The following is a 14,110-nucleotide window of genomic DNA, read 5'->3' on the forward strand; positions in this document are numbered from 1 at the left end:
GTATAAAGGGCTTACTGGAGCACAACCTTGTTGTTGTGTACTCACCATCTCCCCTCTCTCCCCGGCTGGACCTAGCAACCCCTCGGCCCCGGTCAGTCCCTGATGGATGGAGTAAGTAAGTAAAAGTAAGTAAGTAAGTAAGTAGAGTAAGTAAGTACTTACTCAGTTACTTACTTACTTAATGATGGATGGAGGGTGGAGGTTTGAGGATGACGTATCACGGAGGTGACAAACATACCATATAGAACCATATAGATAACCATATAACCATATAGAACCTGTCACTGCACATCATTCATTTGGGTTTTAATTTAAAGCAAATCAAACGATTTTGGAGGGATGTAGGATTTTTTATTTAGATGTTGACGTATGTGTCTAGCATTTTGGGGACTTTGAGGACCTTGTGCTTAATCTATACTTACTATAACTCCTGGTGGTCCATCGGGCCCAGAGGGTCCTGGTGGCCCTACGCTTCCCCGGGGTCCAGGTTTGCCTGTTGGACCCCTTGAGCCCTTGAGTCCTTGAAGTCCCTGGAAGAAATACAAAAGTAAGACCTCAAATATCCGATGCCTTACTGCCTCCATTGAAGGGTGCTTCTGAATCTAAGCCTGGCATTATGGTCAGTGCAGAATGATAAAAAGTTATCTTTGGTATGTCAAAAGGTCTTGTGTTTGCACTAGACTATCTTCCTTATAAAACTAGGCAATCTGTGACATGGTGACCTGGTGACATTCACGTTTGTGAGTTGAGGGCTGAGACACTGATACTGTGCTGTTGGCTGAGTCACTGATATTTCAGGATACTCACCTGTGAGCCCTGTTCTCCCTTGGGTCCATCGCCGCCTTGACGACCCTAGTCACAGGTAAAAAACAAAAAGCCATATGAGGACACAAGTTCATGGTGAGATCGCAGTTGAATTAACCCATACATCGTAGTGAAAAGCTAAATAATAAAATAATAAAATAATAATAAAATGACTTGCAGCACATCAGCAAAGATCTGACAGATGCACTCTATTCATTACAGCATGTCAATTCAAATGGATAAACTTGGAAAATAGATGGAACTCTCAAAAGGACCAAATGCAAGCAAAAAGCCTGCAGTATAACATGTCCCACTCATAACTATTTCTTCCAATTACCAGTGTGTAACATGTAGTGCACTTTTATATAGTAAAGCTAATTAGTAGTGGAACATGGACAAGACGTTAACGTCAGTGGTCCTTATGCAGGGTCCTGTCAGACTGTAATTTGAGGAACTGGAGACACAGGGACGAGTGACGATGCACTATTAATACCTCCACCTATCTCCATATTACCTGAGGACCTTGAAGGCCTGGCTCCCCGGCTGATCCTGGCGGACCCTGCAGAAAATAGGCAGAGCTATAAACATCATGAATAAATAAAAGAGCAATATGCACTGTTGACAAAGAGACTAAACCCGCCTGCTTCAGGCAACAGTGAATCAGCCATCGACTGATGACGGTGCACACGGTGGAGGTTAAACAGAGGAGAATGTAAATTTGGTTGACGTAAATGATTAAAGACAGAGAGGCCAGTATTAAACCCTAGCAATTCCTTCCATTGGTTTTTCATCACTTTGCCATAGTTCCAAACAGTTGATGTGTGAGGGAGAAGACTATATTAATCTCTTTGGGAGCGAGCCGCAAGTCTCTTTGAGGAAAATGCTCTCAATATTGCAGCACTCTCTCTTGGCGCCGGTGCAGATCCCTGTGTTTCTGAGCAGGATTAGAAGTCTGGCTGGTGCAGATTTAAAGCTCTGCCATCCAGGGACTTACACAGACTGACAGACAGCCACAATACAAACTGAATGGCAAAGTAGTTGTGCTCCCCTTGTGACAGCAAAGGGAATTGAGCAATAAACACATAGACAGTCAACAACAAATCTCACAAATCTAACCATGAATGTATGTACTGTCATTGATATACATTCTTGGAGAGCCAGTAATTAACAGAGACACACACATATACACACACACACACACACACACACACACACACACACACACACACACACACACACACACACAGACACAGACACAGACACAGACACAGACACAGACACAGACACACACACACACTTACTGGACGGCCACGCATCCCAAGGGGTCCAGGAAGTCCTCTTACACCAGGTTCACCCTTTAATGGACGGCAAATCAAGTCAGGACAGTGCACCGTGTATTAGCTGCATTGTGTATAAGCCTCAGGACAGTGCAATATATATACCGTATACTGTATCAACTGCCACCTATTAACCTTATAGCTGAAGAAATTTCGCAAAATCAATACACCACAGCAAATAGTTGGGAAATTAAAATATTTGCTTTTAAAAGTATGTACATGTCTAGGCATCACGGCTATAGCGCGCACCCTGCATCTGCTTGATGCATCAGTTACAGTTATATGCACACCCTTAAAAAGTCCTGGTCTGCCCTTCAGCAGAGTCTCCAGCAACAAGCATAGTGCTGAGGCAAGGTTGAATTCAAAACGGATTCATTTGTGTATGCGAACACTTGGTCAAAAAGCAAGTGAATCCCCGGACTAAAGGTACACCATGGGTATGACATCCATTTATCCTGCACCAACCAACGAGCAGGTATTACTAAATTAATAAAAGGAGGAGACTATGTTGCTCTCCACAAGCAAACACTCCTTATCACAGTCTTGTAAACACCTAGCCTAGGCAAATGCATTGCTCTCAGCATTCAGCTGCTGGACCAAGCTATAATGAGTTTGGGGTCTTTTTATGCTGCACGCAAACTCATACTTTTTCAAACAACGCTCGAACTCTTTGGAATAACAAATGGCCACGGCTGATAAATAAAACCTATTGCGACAGCTCTGCGACACTGAGAACGTGACCAGCAAACGATTCCTCCAACTGAATGCAAGAGAGATTTGGTGGCATAATGAATTTGCTCCAGCTTCCTTGCCAGTAGGCTGCAGTAACAAAACTGTATTATGTTCAATTAGCAAACTATCAAAATTCAGGGTTGCTGAAAATGATGACAGACAAGATATACTTACCATTCCTCCCATTGGCCCTGAGTCACCACGAACGCCTAAATTTCCTGGAAAACCCTGATGTGAGAAGACATAAATAATTACAAACAGACAGACACATACTGTATTCTGTGAGTGCTGCCAGTGGTGATGATGTACTGTAGTAAGAACGGAGTCTGCAGGACAATCACTTACATACATGCCTACAGGCCCCTGGGGTCCCTCTGCACCTGACTTTCCTGTTAAACCCTTTACACACACACAAACACACACACACACACACACACACACACACACACACACACACACACACACACACACACACACACACACACACACACACACACACACACACACACACACACACACACACACACACACACACACACACACACACACACACACAAACACATTGACACAGGGTAAGAATTTACAGATCAAAAACATTGATAGTTGCAGGTTTAGACAGGTCTGGCTGTCTGGTCAAACACATTATCTGATATCAGGTCTGATTATGAAACAAATACTGTAACTCATAAGGCTGTAACTCATATTCTGACACCATATCAGGCACACAGTGCCATATGGCCCTCCCAACTCACCCTCTCTCCTGCTGGACCTGGACTGCCCCTGGGTCCATCATTGCCAGGAGGACCCTAAGGAGACACCAATGATGTGTGTACTATTACAAAATAGTCAAGGTATACATTAAGTGAGGCATATAAAAACAGCTGACCTCATGACAAAAATAAACTAATAGTACTAACTAGTTTATAAACTTTAATTCCTTTGCCCTGTTTTGAATTTTTTGGATGGAAAACTCTAAATATAAATCAGGAATCATGCTCTAGACATTCTGTTTTTCACTAAATCCACATACTGCATGCAGGTCACATATCACCTAGTAACATCACAAGGAAGAAAGCCTCACTCTATCTCCTAACAAGTTCAGGACAGAAACAATGCAGTTGAATTCTTTAGGACCTCTGTTGAGCTCAAAGTCGACAGAGAGAAAAGAATGGGAAAGATGGACTGAATTAAACAGACAGTACTGTATGTGCATGCTTTGTGTGTGTGTGTGTGTGTGTGTGTGTGCACAATATGCACAATAGAAAGAGGAGAAAAGCTGCAAGTATGTACATAGCAGTAAGACTTCAATTCATTTCCTCAGCTCATAATCGCCCTATTCTAATTGTGGTAATTATCTGATGCACTTACTGTACTGTACTACAACAGAGAGAGGCCAGCAAAAGGTTTTGTACTGTTTGTTTGTCTGCCCACAGACACTTCAAGTTTAGCATAATAAAGTGTTACTGAACAATAACTGAACATCACCTTAACCAAAGTCAACCCCTAATCTTAACTATCTGTCAACAGATGGTTCATTGATAATCTGAGCATTTTTGTCCCCTTAGAACGACAAGATTCTATCTGACATTTTTGTCAAAATTGAGCTACTGCCATATTCTCATTCCGTGACACCTTAAGAAGGTGAGGTGAGATGTTTCTTGTAGCTGTATGCATTTTGGGACATTATATCTAAAAAGTTATTTTTACCCACTCATCAGTATAACTCTGTGGAATTCTAAATCTTTTAAACTCAATATCTCAGAACTACTCAGAATGTAGATAGATCCATGTAATTCTAAATTCTAAGGGGACGTAAGAAGTCTGTGGGTGAACTATGCAAGTAGAGTGTGACCCTACTAGGATTTGAGCATGTTTGCTATTGTGTGTTTTGGTGTGTGACACTAACCGGTGGTCCGGGCGGTCCATCTAGCCCAGACGTTCCTGCAACACCTTGAAGTCCCTGGAACATGAAGGTGAAATAGAGGGACAAACAACCATGAGAATCGAGGGAGAGAACAGGAGCGCGAGAGACAGAGATTGGGACAAAGTAGAGAAGGAGACAGCAGGAGTGCAGCTGACTAATTACAGACTTAGAAAGTCTGAGAAAGACTGGAGCAAACTGTGCAACTAATCAGCTCGCTGATAAGATTGTGCATTTGTTCTCCTAATCCAGGACTGGAACAGCCTAAATCCCACTATCTTCGTCCCACACACGACACAGGCCATCTTCAAAAGTGTGTGTGTGTGTCTGTGTGTGTGTGTGTGTGTGTGTGCTCCTGCTAATGGACAAGACAGGAAAAGGCTAGACAACCTAGCTTGTGATTGTGTGTGTGTGAGTGTGAGTGTGTATATGTGTTTCTAAAAATGTGTGTGTTGATGCTTGGCCTTTTCAACTTTTATGCAGTCACTGCTGCAACATGTTTGATCCCTTCAGGGGGTGAACGCAGTCTTGTTAAACTTGGCCGGCGTCTGTTGTCACAGCCGTATAACAGACCATAAAATGCATATTCCATATCCTGTAAAAGTCAGCTCAGCTGTTTACATTTAGAACCGTACACCGGTATGTTCCTTTATAGCAGTGGTATCAAACTAAAGCCTTCGTCGTCCCAGAAGCAGAGTTCAGAGGTACTCTTTAATCAACTATGCCCACATATGAAAGCCCAGATGTATTAACATTCTGCACACATTACGTCATGCTCAATCAGTGCCATGGTTTAGAGGTGAGGCTGCCTCAGTGGGCCTGGACATGATGTAGCACAGGCTGGCTCACGCATTCTGTTTACAAAGCTAGCGTGCAAGGCAAAAGTTAAGGCAAATCACAATGTCCATCACAGGACTGTGAACGCAGATAAGAAATGGCCAATACAATTTAAACGGGATGCAAGTAAACGAATGTTCGTTTACTCACACTGTACCTACCGGGAGACCATTATGACCAGCCGAGCCAGATGCCCCCTGAGGACCCTGAGAGCAAGAGAAAAAGAGCAAGAAAAAACACAGCACAAGAAAAATAGTCTACTGTCACCATCCAACCATCCATACACCATCAAAGGTTATTCAAACCTAACTGTGGTCCTTGCAGACCAGTGTGTTGCCAATTTTAATGAACAATTAATGATGCTGTCTTTTTCGTCATGAATGAATAAACTGCTCAACTGACACCATAATTGACAACATGCACTTGTTTCATTTGGCTAAACAATTCTATGCAGTGGATCAAAACAATATCTGCCTGCCCCCTGCTGGATGGTAGTGGAACGACAGGAGCTGCATGCAGTGCACAACTTTGGAAGAACGCATCACAGTTCATCTTTATATTAGAACACTGAAGGTTAAACTATAGGCAGGCAGGAACCGCTAGCATCTACAGTAAGTAAGTAATTGGACAGTGACACATTTGTGGTTTTACCACTATACACCTCCACAATGGGTCTGAAGAAAAGATTAAGATTTTCAGTCGCATTTCAAGGGGTTGAACAAAAATACATGGCCTAAACAGCTCTTTTTATATACTTGTCACTCCATTTTTGAGGCTCAGAAGTAAGTGGACAAACAAACGCTAGAGATAGTTAGAGAAATTACAAGATTCAATCTGTATTGTTTTCAGTAAGTGGAAAGCATGCTTAATTGGCTTGAGGTCAGATCACTGACTTGGTCATTCAAGAATTTTCCATTACTTTGCCTTGAGCAGCTCTTGGATTGCTTTTCTAGTATGTTTTGTGTCAGTATCTATTGGCACTGTGAAGCACCATCCCATCGAGTTCTGCAGCATCTGGGCCGCTGAATCTGGGCGGCTCATCTACTGTATATGTGTCATCACATGTATAGACACATCAGAATTCATCCTGCTACAGTACTTCTATCAGCAGTCACATCATCAATAAACAAGTGGCTCTGTTCTCTCTGCAGCAATACATGCCTGTGTATAGCACTAGCCCCCCCCCCCCCCCCCCCCACCAGGTCTGACAGATGATGTGGTATGCTGTGGATCATACGCTATCAATTAATCATAGTTTATTCTATCCAAAGAATCCTGTTCCAGAGCTGGACTTATAAAGATTTTTTTTGTATGTTTAATCTGGCCTCCCTGAGTGATACGAATGGCTTGCACCTTGTTGTCAACCGACTGAAGTCTCTTATAACTTGATATCTATATGCCGATGTCATCCAGTGTGTCCTTGACTTGGCTAGACGTTGTGAACAGGCTATTCTTCTCCAAGGAAAGAATTCTTGTCCATATTACTGAGATCATCAGTGCCTCATTTCCCCTATTTAGGAATGGGTCAAATTGTTGATTTGTTCACTCCTAAAGTGACAAATGTGGCTGTTTCTAGTTCAGCCTAATTAGGGAAAATGCTTGGAATGAACTCCAGACCTTTTATCTGCTTAATTTGTCACAGAATAATGAGGAAATGGCTTACAATTTGCCATGAACTGCTTATCAGTTAGCTGTCAAATTACTTTTGGGCCTCAAAAATGGAGTGACTGTATAAAAATGGATGTACTTCCCAAATGGTTGAATCAATATTTTTGCTCTAACCTTCAAATTAAAGCTGAAATTCTACACTTAAGGTACACCTTGATAGGTTCATATCCATTGTGGGGGTGTAAGAGGTAAAATGACAAAAATAATGTAACTGTCTTATGGACTTAATGCCCTAACTACGTGCCAACCGACTGTCTTTTCACACAGGTTTAATCAAGGTCATTTTGAACTCAAAGCCCCCAAATGTGTACAGATGTCTGTGTGATGTGTGTCTATGTGCATGATACTTTACACTGAATGCAACTCTGATTATATACTATTTCAGGAGTGGACATCACACAAATCAAACAGAGCAAGCAGTAATCGTGTATTAGAATATAGAATGGGAACCTGTGTACCAGGCTTTCCTTCAGCTCCCTGGAGTCCTGTGGCACCAGGCATACCCTGCAACACATTCACACACAACACACTCAAAAACCATTGCCACCACTCTCCTTCACCAGGACACTTACCCGTTAGCTCGTGGACTCAGTTACCCACATGGCTTAGACTTGGAATGGGCCATATGCATATCCTTCAGAACAGGACATGACTTGCATGGTACAATTAATGGCCGGGTTTCCCAGATTCGTTAAGAAGCTCTTAAGTGCTAAGAACTTCTTAGGAGCATTCTTAACGAATCTGGGAAACCAGGCCAATATGCAGTAGTTTTAATGCTAATGATAATGGCTGATTATGCAGTGACCTCCTAGGAGGAATTTTATGCTGTTAGAAAGCATAAAAACACGTTTAACTGATTGTCTTCCAAAACCCACTTGTTTGTGAATGGGCTGTCTAGGTCTGGAAACATGTGTTTCACTGAGACGACTACTATGAGCCACTTAGAACTCCTCCGTTTGTGACATCAAGAGGGGACGTTTGTTGAATAAAATAACCTACATTTTCAGGACCAAATCTTCCCTCATGACTGGAGACGAGAGTTCTTACAAAAGCTTTTATCCTGCAAGCTCGAGACCTGTTATCAAACTGTTCAAGCAAAACCATTGTGCAATATGCTCATTTTTATAAAAGAACAGGCACACAAACTAGGCGCTTTGAACAGGGCTGAACAGTATTTTGGTGCTTCTTATATGACAAAGATGATTTTTATTAAAATCTAAAAAAAACAAAACAATTCCATGATTGTAGAAAAAGCCAAGGGGTAAAATATGTGACCTTTCACATAATATTTTTAACGCTGTCAATGTTACACACAGGAGTCAGGACTAATGCAAAAAAAATGTTTAAGAGGCTCTATTGCTTTCTTTAGGTGTCTTTGTTTATTTAGGTTCATTATTCTGTTCAGCTCCTCATTGATTGTCTGCTTTCTTTTGGTATTGTTACATTCCCTCCACTCTTATTTTTTTCTGTGATGATGTTCTGGGAACTCATTATTTTACTCTCCTTTCTACACCACTCTCTCTCTTCACACACACACACACACACACACACACACACACACACACACACTTTCTGGCAGGTCTTACGAAATTACAAATCAGTTTCACCAACGGAGCTGATCCATAAAACATGAGCACGGCTTGATTGTCACCGTAGACGTTTCATGCTTAATGAGGAGACAGTGGAAAAACGCACGCACACAGCTTTTCCTCCTCTTTCTGTGTCTCAAAGTTTATTAAAATAAAGCAGCATATTACACTCCACACCCACTGACCGCAGCTCACCTTTCAGACACAAGGATACTCTGTTCCTGAGGGAGTGTCAACAGTGACACAGCACACTGCTTGTTATGCACACTCAGTGGCCAGGGTGTGAATACATTACGGCTAATCTTTAACGGCCATGACTACACTGCAGTCTTTTTGTTTCTGCTTATTGCTTTAAATGAACAGTAACTGGTATAGATCATTTGTCTTCCGCTAAAGAGGCGTGTGTGTGACAGCGCTGGGATGGAAGCAGGCGCCATTAGGGCAGCCTTCTGCTTCACTGAGCGAGTTTGTTTTACAAGCTAAACAACGAGATGGCATCTTCATTTTATACGACTTCCAAAAAGGGCATGGGAGGGCAAGAGTGAGAGCGATAGAGATAGGGAGAATGGGAGAGAAAAAAGGGAAAGAAAGAAAGAAAGAAAGATGAGGGGGATCAATTATGTACTTACCGGTTGACCAGGCATGCCAGCATGACCTCTCTGACCAGCACGACCCTAGAAACAGAGGTCACTGTTATCAATCTGATGCCATGGTTGGTCAAACTCACTGCCACACTCTTTTGTACATGCCCTCTATCTTATTTCACTTTTTGGGGGGCAACCTACAGTATATGGCTGTATGCGTCGAGCATTTAAACGATCACTGTGACCCCTGTTCTATGCGTTAGTTATGCAAAGCAATGTTAGAACATTTGACTGTAGCTACAAGGACTGAATTAGTTCAGGATAATGTAGTGACTGACAAAGTGAAGTTCCAGAATTTGAGCCAGTAAAGACACATTTCAGTCTAGACACTTTCCATATCATTATGTCTTATTAGTAGTATGCACGTTAAAAAAGCATATTGCAGAAGGGAACATCAGATCAAAAAAGTTTTGTTTTTACCCTCGGTCCTCTGGGTCCAGGTTTTCCTTTCCTTCCCTCTGGGCCCTTGCCCCCCTTCACCAAAACACACACATTACTCAGTCAAATGACTGCTGCAAACTTCAAACATGTATAATGAAAAGATAATGGGTCTTTCTGACCTTTGGTCCCAATCTGCCCAGCTTGCCCTGAAGCCCAGCCTCTCCATCTTCACCCTGTGTGTTAAAAAAAAAAAAAGCCTAAATGAGGAGCTGAACCACTATACTTGCATGTCATCATAAATAAACCTCACGAGTGGGACATGTCCATTCAGTATTCTGACAACTTGTGGAAAGAAACTATCTCTGAATTGTGTGGTGTGGGTGGTAATGCTATGGTAGCACTTGCCAGTACCTCAATTCCTTTCGGACCTAGCTGGCCTTTCTGCCCAGGGAACCCCTGTAAACCAGTAGGGCCTTGTTCGCCCTGCGGGCCTGGAACCCCTGTAGCCCCTTGGCCACCCTGAACATGAGGAAGAGGAGAAGGAGGAGGGCCATGAGATCTGTGTTCACAGTAAAACAAAGGATCTCCTCTCTCCTCAGATGACAGGTGCTTTCCCAAATACAGTCCATCAGTTAGGGCCTGCATCTTACCTTCTCTCCTTTGGGTCCAAGCTCTCCTTTGTCTCCATCAGCTCCTTGTCTACCCTACATAACACACAATACTTGACTGTTCAAATGGCACGAGGATATTTAACACTGACATACTGTTGAAACTGTTCGAATGGCAGGATAGCCCTGCCCTGTTAATGCCAGATGCCAGATGGAGATTAACATGTTTAAGCATGCCAAAGGGGTAAGAGTTTAGATAACTGCAGCAAAAACTACTACTGTGGGCATGCTTTGCACTTAAAGAGAGCATTGATTTACATGTGTCCCCACATTCTTGAGGTGTGTTCAAATTTGGCAAACAGTGGCAAACAGTGGCAAACATTTGTGGTGAACATGTTTTTTTAACAGTTAAATTTGAACGATTTGGTGCTAACATTCCATTTTAACGGTACTGCAATTGCATTGTTGCCTTCATCAAACTCACGCCGAGAACTACCTCCTCAGACTGTTTGTGATTGTTTGCAAACATTCGCCGAGAACTTAAGGCTACAGAATACTGTTTGCAAACGTACGCACTATGTTGGCGAATTTGAACACACCTTTGGTGTAACCACAATCACGGCATGCACAAACTGCTTAGTTGGGTCAACTTACCACTTTACCAGGGAGACCCATTGGACCTTGTGTTCCAAGTGGCCCCTAAAATGGCCCCAAACAGAAGTACAATGTCATGATTAAATTGATGTCGAATTCATTCTGAAGGCTCAACACTTGCTGACTGTCCCCAGAGTCGAACATCCCGGGTCCAGAAAGTAAAAGTCCTCCCATATATTCTTTCTACCTGTGCGCTTAACACAGGTGTTGTGACTAATTATCTGATCTACCTGGCTACTAATCAGGAAGAGCTGGTCTACTAAATGGTTGGATCCAATACTTGGCAGGACTTTTACTTTCTGAACCCAGGATGTCCACCTCTGACTGTCCCTTGATATGAGTCACTGGAGTGTGCACTTTAGGTGCCTCTCAAGCAGCGTTTATACGTCCTCCCTCGCTCCTCGGGCCTCGATCCTCACTGATCTACATAAAGAATGATGGGGCGGCAACAAGGGATAGTCTATCCCTTCTTCTATCTTTCTTTATGTAGATCAGTGAGGATCGGGGCCTGAGGAGCGAGGGAGGACGTATAAACGCTGCATGAGAGGCACCCTTTGTCTTTGCAAGACACCTTTCCTTCAACAGGTCATGGATGTCAGAGAAGAGGAAGGACTCTCAGACCAGTGTAAGTGCCAGGTCTTCCTTAGGCGGGGATCACATTAGTCAGCGGCAAGAGGCAGAGCCAAGCGTAACGCAACGCTCAGACCATAATAAAAATCCAAAACGTTCTATCTCGTTTCTAAGTTACGCTGCGATCAGCATTGTTACTAGAGACGGTTGTCTTTGTTGATATGTTCTTAGATGAATCTGATTGGTGATAAAACCTGAACATTCTAAAACTGACATTGATGAGCCAAGCGTTCCGCTTCAAAGTTGAACTAAGTTCAACTCTCAGTTTGATCAACGCTAGCGTTACGCCAGCGTTGTCACCGGTACGCTGCCGAACCATAGAGAACAATAGGAAACCTGCTGGTTGCCGCTGGCTAGGGTGATCCCCGCCTTAAGGCGAGGAACACAGGCACACATTTTAGCAAATCTGTATGTCTCTTGTAGACTTATACTATGCAGTAAAACTTTACTCTGATGATAAAAATGCACCCATAATTCTTGCATCAACAGTCTCGCTAAGGAAACCGCTGTGCCAACAGACTGTGAGTGTGATCAGAGAGTATGATGAGTCTGTCTGTCTACCGCACAAGAAGTAGAGTGATGAAGATGGCCGCCTTTACCTAATCTGCAGCACAGAGGCCACCGATAGATGATTTATGAGTAATTAAGGATGAGGCAGATGGCTGATCACATCCATCAAGCGAAAAAAAAAAAAAAAACCCACAGACACCTGATGGGTTCCAGCTGGCCGTCAGACAGCGTCGCTATCAAACAGAAAACCGCACGGAGGAGATTTATGTTGGAAACACTCGGCTGGAAGATGGAGTGAAGATAAGGGGGGCCTACTATGTCAGACTTCACTGGCTGACCAAGTGACACTGAGTCACATTACAGATCCAGCATCCGTGATAAGAGCAGTGTCAGATTCCATCTGTGTGCATGAAAGCCTCGCTGATGATCAAAGCCTGACGTCAGTGCTCCGAGCTGAGGGGGAGCAATAGTCTGCAGGCAACCACAAAGCTTCATGGAACGACAGATGGCTATAGTGGACTGTGCACTCACCATCGGTCCCTCAAAGCCAACCTCTCCTCGAGGGCCCAGAGGTCCCATAGGGCCCTACAGAGAAAGGGCAGAGAAAGGGACAGAGAGAGAGAGAGAGAGAAAGGGAGAGAGAGAGAGAGAGAGAGAGAGAGAGAGAGAGAGAGAGATAGAAATAGAACAAGAGAAATATCTCATGAATTTTGCAGACATGAAAGTAACACAGCAACTGAGGTAATATCAAGACGTTATATCATGATAGAAACAGCTTTTAGACTTACTGGATTTCCTTTAGGACCAGGTGGTCCTTCCATACCAGACACTCCCTGTCAGTGTACAGCCATACAAAAAAAACACACAGGCGTTTGATTACACATACTGTACAGCCACAGAGCAACTGGTCTGTTAATATGTGATCGGTGTCCCTATCAAAACTGCATGCCCCCTTCCCATGTTTGCTATAACCTCACAGGCAGGCAACACCAGGCATGTAACTGAAGCGTTCTAGAGGTCTAACTTCATTGACTTTCGAATGTACTGTTCTAGAAGTCTAATTGTATCGAATGTACTGTTCTAGAGGTCTAATTGTATCGAATGTACTGTATGTTCCGCCATCACGTCTGGTGTATCCTGTTCCGTTCAATACAGTGGAAGCTCATTGTTGAAGCCTTGTGCCACCTGCCTGCCAGGTGCTCTGATGGAGAAGTGGGACTCACCTGAAGCCCCCTGGTTCCGGGAGGCCCCCTTGGCCCCTCCAGGCCTGGTGGGCCCTGCAAGCATCACACAGAAATGAGGAAAACTCCAACCACACCATCAGTAAACATTGCATTTGTGCTTGATGATGGTGTGTGTGTGTGTTGTTAACTGTGTACCTGAGGTCCTAGGGCACCAGGGGCTCCTGCAGGTCCCTTATCGCCCTACAAAACCACAGTAGATGTGAGAATACGCATCAGCCATACTATACTGAAATATACTTATAGTTTATATATGTTTACAATCTTTAAATCCAAGAATTAAATCATTCAGATAGACCTTTGGAGCCACTGTGACAGATTGAAGCTAAATAGCTAAATATATAGATTGGCCATTATATGTGAGGGTTGCAGGTACACTACTATAATTGAACAGTAAACAGGTGTAACTGGAAAGGATGAAGAAAAGACTGTGACTAAGGTAAAACTACTCTGGCAAGCAATTCTGCAGATGGATGGATAAATGATGATGGATGATGGGTGATAAGGTGCCAGATAAGTGAAGGGATGGGTGGACATTTAAATGAGCTGAACAG

The 14,110-nt window shown here is 43.2% G+C and overlaps 1 protein-coding gene across 1 annotated transcript in view; it reads right to left on the reverse strand.

The window, feature by feature from the left end:
- si:ch211-196i2.1 (collagen alpha-1(I) chain) overlaps positions 1 to 14,110 on the reverse strand; it is a 31,365-nt gene that overhangs the window by 14,701 nt on the left and 2,554 nt on the right. Inside the window, exons 7-27 of the mRNA XM_062554903.1 lie at positions 13,695 to 13,739; positions 13,539 to 13,592; positions 13,104 to 13,148; positions 12,847 to 12,900; positions 11,176 to 11,220; positions 10,564 to 10,617; positions 10,325 to 10,432; positions 10,093 to 10,146; positions 9,953 to 10,006; positions 9,518 to 9,562; positions 7,750 to 7,803; positions 5,793 to 5,837; positions 4,780 to 4,833; positions 3,626 to 3,679; positions 3,219 to 3,272; positions 3,048 to 3,101; positions 2,106 to 2,159; positions 1,319 to 1,363; positions 808 to 852; positions 423 to 530; positions 46 to 99 (exon numbers count right to left, since the gene is read on the reverse strand). Of these exons, the coding sequence (XP_062410887.1) occupies positions 46 to 99; positions 423 to 530; positions 808 to 852; positions 1,319 to 1,363; positions 2,106 to 2,159; positions 3,048 to 3,101; positions 3,219 to 3,272; positions 3,626 to 3,679; positions 4,780 to 4,833; positions 5,793 to 5,837; positions 7,750 to 7,803; positions 9,518 to 9,562; positions 9,953 to 10,006; positions 10,093 to 10,146; positions 10,325 to 10,432; positions 10,564 to 10,617; positions 11,176 to 11,220; positions 12,847 to 12,900; positions 13,104 to 13,148; positions 13,539 to 13,592; positions 13,695 to 13,739 (1,179 nt within the window). The remainder of the gene's footprint in view (positions 1 to 45; positions 100 to 422; positions 531 to 807; positions 853 to 1,318; positions 1,364 to 2,105; positions 2,160 to 3,047; positions 3,102 to 3,218; positions 3,273 to 3,625; positions 3,680 to 4,779; positions 4,834 to 5,792; positions 5,838 to 7,749; positions 7,804 to 9,517; positions 9,563 to 9,952; positions 10,007 to 10,092; positions 10,147 to 10,324; positions 10,433 to 10,563; positions 10,618 to 11,175; positions 11,221 to 12,846; positions 12,901 to 13,103; positions 13,149 to 13,538; positions 13,593 to 13,694; positions 13,740 to 14,110) is intronic.

This window comes from Sardina pilchardus, chromosome 14 (assembly GCF_963854185.1).
Source record: "Sardina pilchardus chromosome 14, fSarPil1.1, whole genome shotgun sequence".
NCBI classification, from domain to species: Eukaryota; Metazoa; Chordata; class Actinopteri; order Clupeiformes; family Clupeidae; genus Sardina; species Sardina pilchardus.